Genomic DNA, 7773 nt, shown 5'->3' on the forward strand with positions numbered 1-7773 from the left:
TGCTACAGATAATTTGAATCACAATCATTCAAACTCTGGTAACCTATATACAGTGGAGAAGGGGAAAGGGATAAGAACCTATAAAGAACCTACTATGTGCCCATCACTGTCCTAACTACTTTTTATAAATATTATCTCATTTGATCCTCACAACAATCCAGACAGGATGGAGGGAGGTACCTGAGAGGTAGGTGCTATTATTATCCCCATTTTACAACTGAGGAAACTGAGACAAACTCGTTTAAGTGACTTGCCTGGGGTCACACAGCTAGTGTCTGGGGATAGATTTGAACTCAGGGCTTCCTAAATCTAGGCCCATCCCTCTACCCCCTGTGCAAACAGCTGCCTCAAGCCACCTGGACTGGAGTGAGAAGCTGGATGCATATAACAATTCTCTTGCTTACTGGCTATTTGACATTGGGTGATCATTTCACCCATCTGAGCTGCAGTTCCCTCCTGTGCAAAATGATGCTACTACTCCCTACACTACACCTCATTCAAAAGATTCCGGTGTGATCCTTCCTACCTTCCCTGTCTTCTCACACATTTACTCTTCTTTAAGAACTCATGCTGGCCTATTATGCCGCTCTTCACATATGGTGATGCTCCACCTTCCATCTGAGCCTCTGAAAGCTGTCCCCAGTGCTTGCAATGCACTCCCTCCTTACTGCCATCTCTTGAAACACCTGGAAGCTTTTAAGACTCAACTTAGTATCATTTTCTACATGCCTTTCCTGATTCTCCCTAGCACCTACTTACCTCCCTACAAAAAGTACTTGCAGTTTGTTTTGTACATACTTGCATATGGGCACATGCACATCCTCCCCATTAGAACATAAGCTCGATGAGGACAGGAATAGTTTTTCAGTTCTATATTATACTTCACTTCTAATGCTTGGCACAGATCCTGACATATAATAGATGCTTAATAAACACATGATAAACCTTAAGGTGCTACAAATTGTCTTTAACACAATGTACAATATATGTGGTACACTGAAATCTGCCTAAGACATTAAAAGATAGTTTTTCTCATTAACTTCAAATACACTAATAGTTTCACTGGCACAGATGGTGAACATGAGCTAACAGTGAGTAGTGATATATGAGTACATTTGTGTATATTTCAAACAATGCTTAGCGCTTTTGCAGATAATCAGTCAGACAACTACCATTTATTAAGCATCGCTGATGTTCCGGGCACTGTTGTTAAGCACTAGGGATACAAATAACAGCAAAAAAAAAAAAAAAAAAAAAAAACAGCCTACTTTCAGAAAGTTCAGTCTAATGGCACTCAATATCCCTTTCACTTATAGCAATCCCAATGCATTCTCTCTATTCACTATCCCCTAGATAAACTTGACTATGCCCAAGGAATTTATTTGCCAGCCCAAGGGCCTCCATCCTCCCTCTCAACAACTCCACAAAAGATGCTCTCCTACACATTCAATTCCATTGGAGCTGCTTCCCCTAGTACTTGCTGAACTTAGAGCTCTGACTTCCTAGCTCCTTCCTCTTAATTCCTAACCTGCATCCCACCCCACCCCACCCTCACCCCCCCCCTCCTCAATCTCCCGCTCGGCATAACCCCCCATCCACCAGGACTGCCTCCTATAAGCTCCCCCGGACACCCACCCGCTGCCCTCGCCCTTCATCACCAGCTCCCATCGGAGACCTCCCACCCAGCAGGAGAAGGGGAGGGGGATGGAGGGGTGGGGAGGGGGATGGAGGGGTGGGGAGGAGGGATGCTTCTCCACCCACCAGACAAAGTCGTTGCTTTTGTCCTCGTACGAGTTGATGAGCCCATTGCAGAGCGGGGTGAGCAGAGGCCGCTTCCTGCTGCCGCTGCCCGAGCTGCCCCCGCCGCCTCCGTTGACTGCACTCCCGGGCCTGGTCGAGCCCCCGAGCCGGGAGAGGCCCGCGGCTAGTGCCCCGCCGCCCCCGCCCCCGCCTCCTCCGCCGCCCGAGCCCGACACGGCGGCCGCCACCAGCAGAGGCCGCACGGTGGCCCCGAGGCCCCCCGAGCCGGCGGCCCCGCTGGACCCCGCCGCGGCCACCACCGCCGTTAGGGACGGGGGCGACGGCGACGACGAGGACGACGACGACGAGGCGGAAGTGACTGAGGAGGCCGCGGAGGAGCCGGGCCCTGCCCCAGCGGCGCCGGGACCAGCCTGGCGGCTGCCGGACATCGTGACTCCCCCCTCCCCGGGCTGGGCACTCGGAGGAGAGGGCGAGGGACCGGGGACCGGGGACCGGGACCCGCCGCCGCCGCCTCCCCGCAGCCTCAGTGCATCCTGAGGACGCGCACAGCGCAGGGGGCGGGGGCTGCCGCCCGGGAGGGAACAATAAAGTTGTTTCAAAAAAAAACCAAACACACAAACGGCAGCCGGCGGGAGGAAGCCGGGGAACTAAAACACCGGGAGGGGGAGGGAGGGGGAAAAAATGCGCTCTCGAGGCCGCAGCTACCACCCCGAGTCCTGCGACAGCCAACCCCGAGCGAGACCGGGGAGAGCGTGCGCGCGCGCACTCCAGACGGAGGCCGGGAGAGAATGGGTAGGGCGGAGGAAGCCCGAGAGGTACAACTTTATTGGCAGCTGCCTCCGCGCTCATACACACAACACACACCCGTGGCGACGGCGACCACTGCCTAGATACGGAAGAATTCCTTGTTGAAAGCTTTATTGATTCATGACTACAGCAGAAACTGGAAGTGGGGCGGGGTAGGAGGGCAATGAGCAAGGGGCGGGGGACGGAGAAGGACCCAGAGAAGAGAGTGGTCCAGACTGGAGGAGGCTAGCGAAGCCCCAAACGACTGCGCAAGCGCATTATGGACGGTGCATATCCTCATTCCTAAGAGTGAAGAGAACTAGGGGGAGGTGGGTGGCTTGGGGTGGTTTTCGGCATTGCGCACGCGCAGGATTCCCAAGCATTCCTGAGGGAGGGGGAGTCGGGGGGAGGAGGAGGAGGACAGGAACCGCGAATCGAAAAGGAAAGTTAGCCGATGAAAGCAGGCGGAGTGTTCCCGTGGAGAAAGCAAGACTCAGTGCACGAAGATGCCTGCGGTGGTGGAGAGGGTGCAATTCAGTTTCACTGACATTCATTGAGGAGCTGGCAATTAGAAGACCAGCATTCCAATCCACACCTCTGCTCTGGTCGTAGTCCTGCACACCTTTCCGTCCTCATATACGCCTCGGGGCTTCCCTGAATTCCTTCAAGTCCCCGCTGAAATTCAGCTTTCTACAGGAAGCCCTCCCTTCCTCCTGTTTATTATCTCCGATTTATTCTGTATGTTACTTGTTTGATTAAATCTATTGGTATATTGTCTCCCCCATTACAGTGTGAACTTTTGGAGAGCAGGGATTGGTAGTTGCCTTTTTTTGTATCCGTAGAGCTTAGCTCACTGCCTGGCACAGAATAGGTGTTTAATAAATGTTTATTGACTGAGCCTCTCACCTCCCTTCTCTGGACTTCATTTTTCTCATCTGCAAAACGAGAGAATTGGACTAGATCCTTTTCAGGTCCTGCTTTCTTTGATCCTCTGGAGATTTCAGTGTTTAACCAACACTGCTCAAAGTTTGTGGAAGAGTCCTTCAGAGTCCCCTAGATGCTTGCCCTAGGAAAAGCAAATTTCAGAAGAGGCAAGGGCTTGGGTGGAGCCTGGGTGAGAAGACCCAGCAACCCGGGCACTCACCTGGACTGCCTTTATGGAAAGTACATTGTTACAAAGTTGACACCCAATATCTTCCCGCACACCTGCCCCACCTACTACCTACTTAACTGAACCAAACCCAAGCATTAAGGATTAACCTCAGCATTCAGGAACAGCCAAATACCAGCCATATTCTTTCAGAATCTCAAAAATACCCAAACACCACCTTTCCTACAAAAAAGTTACAAAATTAAAGTATAGCTGCTTGTCATAATTGACAAATTCATATATGCCCCTGGTAGAATCATACCCATCTACTCCAAAAAAAGTGAAACCTTTGGCAACTGCATCAATTCTTAACATGGGTTAATATAGAGATTTCAGAAGGTTCATAATTTTGATTTTCTTAGTATTTTGATAACTATTTCAGTATAGTTACCTTCCTTTGCAATTAACGTTCTGAGAAGGGGTCCTTAGTTTTCACCAGACTGCCAAAAGGGGTCCATAAAACACGCACACACACACACACACACCTAAGAACCCTTAACTTGTAAAGTAGTTTGGTTTATTTAGTCTTTTGACACCAGCATCATAAATGGATCTAATTTTATAAAATCCTTAAGTTTTGAAATGATACTTTAGTACTACTAAAAACAAAGTTTCTTGAACAAAAGTTTCATTTTATAGAAAATACAGTGGACATTTCATAAGTCAAATATAAACTAATGCTAATTAAGTTGAATATAAAACCAATTCTAAGTATCCTCAGCTAATATTTTATGAAGAGCTATTATAGACCTAAAGCAACATGCTGGATATTGGGGAGTTAAAAGCTTAAAACACTATCCTTTCCTTCAAGGAATTCACAATATATGTAAGGTTACCTGAGAAGAAGAAGGAGAAGGAGTCACCAAATGAGTTGTACAAACAAGTAGCTGGGATGATCAGCTAGCATTTGGTGCCCTCTATATGCATGGAATATTGCGTACACTTTCACACATAGTCCAATCAATTCAGCTAGTATTTATTAAATGCCTCCTATGTGCCAGGCACTATACTAAGCAGTGGGGATGCAAAGAAAGGCAAAAGACAGTCCCTGCTCTCAAGTCTAATGGGGAGACAACATTCCAACAAATAAATGAACACAAGACATAGGATAAGTTGGAGACAATCAAGGCTTGAAAGCACAAGGATTGAGTAGAATTGGGAAAGGCTTCCTGCAGAAGAGGGGACTTCAGATGAGACTTGAAGGAAGCCAGGGGAAGATGAAGGAGAGAGTTTCTAGACATGAGGGACAGAGTGATAATACTGAAAGCAGAGAAATGGGGTGTGTTGTTCAAGGAACAGCAGGGAAGCCACTGTCACTGGACACAGAGTATGTGGGGGCAAGGCCATCCATCTGAGGCAGTCATCTCTTCTGGGAGGAGTTGAGATTTGACTTGGACCTTGAAGAAAGCATAAGACTTAGACAAATAAGGAATATGAGAAAGAGAAATGCAGCTGAGATTGTACAAAGTTGATATTGTATGTGGTGTTTCAAGGAGCAATAGTGAGAAGAAATCTGATGATAGTAGAGGATTCATTTTAAAGCTGAAGAGACAGAAAAGGGTCATACTATGGAAGCCCTTGAATGACAGACTAAGCAGTTTTAATTTCTCTTCCAAGCATGACAGTAGTGGGGAGCTGGGGGTGTCAACAAAGGGCAAAGTAAAACAATATGTTAAAAATACTAATTGACAATTGGTTGTAGAATAGGTGAGGGTGGGGGAAAAGGTGGAAAGAATTGGAGGCAGAGAGATCAGGTAGGACACAGTTATCATGGTAGGCCAGTCTTGAATGATAAAGCCCTGGACTAATTAGGGTCTTGACAGTGACTGTGCAATTAAAGGGGATCTGATTAAATAGTCTTTAAGAAGAAAAAAAAATCATAAGGGAGAAATAAGGAAAAGTAAAAAAATTACTACCAAGGTTTCAAATTCACACAACTGGGAGAATAATGGTACCTTTAGCAGAAATGAAATTCCCAAGAAGAGAACTGGTTAGAAGGAAAATGATGACTTTAACTTTAAATAGATTGAGTGAGGTTAACAGTGACAGGGTGAGAATACAAGTCATGCTGCCCAGCAGAGAAAGAAAATGAAGTTCAAAACAAACAAAAAAGACTAGTGATGAGATGAAGATCAGGAAGGGTTTATAAAGTAAGAGAATTTAAGACTGGGAAGGCCTTAGAGATCATTTCTAAGTGTCTCCTTTCAGAGTCATGATTAACAGGACATGATTTGACATATTCCCTGAAGTCATGATTATAATTTGACATATTAAATTTGATGTATTCCCTGGCCTATAGTTGGAAACTTGTGAGGATAATTATTTTGAAGGAAAACAACAAGGGCCCACCTAGGCATACCTTTAGGGAAATTTGTCATTGTCTTTATCAGTGCTGGTTTAAATGCCATCTTCAGTCATTCCTACATAGGATCTCAAAGGGAAATGGGTGAGTGGGATACAAGTCAATCTCCCTTTTCAACTGGAGAAAAACAAAGAATTTAGTATGTAATGAATTACATAATTCTTGTTATTTCCCTTGGCAAAAGCTTTTCAACATGAAACCAGATTTTGAAATGTGAGAAAGCAGAAGGGAAAACTCAGAGTCACTAAACAGGAAAGTGTAAAAAAGGAACTCAGAAACACAACAATAAAGGAAGAAAAAGGAGAGTGGAGGGTGAAAAAAGAGATATATGAGAAGAGACTCAATAAGAACAAATGAGAAAAAAATTTCCAAAAATAAAAGATGGTACACCATAACAAATCTTGGTATTTTCTCTTTCTTCTGCCAAGTATGTACAAATCACAAGTCTTATAATAATAACCTATTCTATCCAATGCTTTAAGGTTATCAAAGTGCTAAGCATGAATGCATGCTGTCCCAAAGCCCATTGGTATGGGACTCTGTTCTTATTGGTGGAGAGGAATACCCAACCCTGCATGAGGGGCAAGGCAGAGTTGGTGAGGTTAAGAGCTCTCTCATCCAGTCTGCTTTGGGACTCTTAAAGCCTCACCTTACTTTGCATGCTCTGTCTTCCAGTTTTGAGAAGGAAAATGGAAGACACCACCTATACTCAAAGTTGCTGAAGGAAAAGACTCTGGAAAGACATAAGAGGAGCTTGACGACTCCATCATGTCCCTATACCTAGCTTGCTACACTAGCAACTTCAGAGAGTTTCCCCTTGGGTGAGATCCAGAACTCTCTCGCAGTTGAACTGAGTTATATTGGTCCCAGTAGGAGAGTGCCTTTGCTCCATATTGTCTGCTATATATTCTCCTATGTATACCTTCTCTGATTTCTGTTTTGCTGTGATTTAGGTAAATAGGTTTCTTTGCTGTTCACTGTGGATGTTCATTGTAGAACTGGTATTTGGTAGGAAATGGATCAAGCCTTGAATATAGAGCTTGAGGGTCCTACTTCCCCCCAATAATCAAAAGTTAGATTAAAACTGATCATATCCCCTAGACTAACAATATTTAAGAGAGCAGATAGATAAAATTTTATCCCCATACCCACTCTTTCTGAAGAAAGCAAAGTGGTGGCCTCTGGCCTCAACTTTCTCCTTCCTTTCCTGTCAGAAATTAAAGTCTCCCTTGAAAAAAGGTTGGGAGAAAAGAGGCTAAAGATGTTCATTCTGCCTCCCTTTGAGCCACACAACAACACCCCTTTACTATATGTGGGCCCTTGCCACACATGGGGCTCTTTTTACATATGACTTCATTTGAATCTTACAATGACTCTGAGATCTGCAGTACAAGTACTATTCCCATTTCATAGATGAAGAAACTTCAATCTAGGGAGATTAATTAATTTGTTCAAGGTCCCTTAGCTAGTAAATGACAGAACCACTTGAACTGAGGGTTCTGGTATTCTGACTTCAAGTCCATTTCACTTGCCAGTAGAAATGTAAGCATTTGAGGACAAGGGGTAGTTTTTTTTCTTTTTTAACAAATGAAACCTTCTGCTAGGCCAAAGGGACCTATGTTATTTTAATCCTCTCCCTCTCCACCTCTGGACCCAAGCACTCAGTTGGATTGGGTCCAGTCCTGAGGGATCTTGGACCAATGAAATGAGTTAG

General features: G+C 45.2%; 1 protein-coding gene across 5 annotated transcripts in view; it reads right to left on the minus strand.

Annotated features, from left to right (window-relative positions):
• The window catches only part of COP1 (COP1 E3 ubiquitin ligase), a 267564-nt gene extending 265304 nt beyond the window's left edge, over positions 1-2260 (minus strand). For 2 of the 5 annotated variants that reach the window (XM_036757417.1, XM_036757413.1), the window contains exon 1: positions 1762-2259. In XM_036757417.1, coding sequence (XP_036613312.1) covers positions 1762-2189 — 428 coding nt within the window. In that variant the 5' untranslated portion in view covers positions 2190-2259. Of the gene's footprint in view, positions 1-1761 lie in introns of all 5 variants that reach the window. The other 3 variants (XM_036757414.1, XM_036757416.1, XM_036757415.1) reach the window with 3 other exon arrangements.
• Between the last annotated feature and the right edge of the window lie 5513 nt (positions 2261-7773).

Source organism: Trichosurus vulpecula, chromosome 4 (genome assembly GCF_011100635.1).
Source record: "Trichosurus vulpecula isolate mTriVul1 chromosome 4, mTriVul1.pri, whole genome shotgun sequence".
Classification (NCBI taxonomy): domain Eukaryota; kingdom Metazoa; phylum Chordata; class Mammalia; order Diprotodontia; family Phalangeridae; genus Trichosurus; species Trichosurus vulpecula.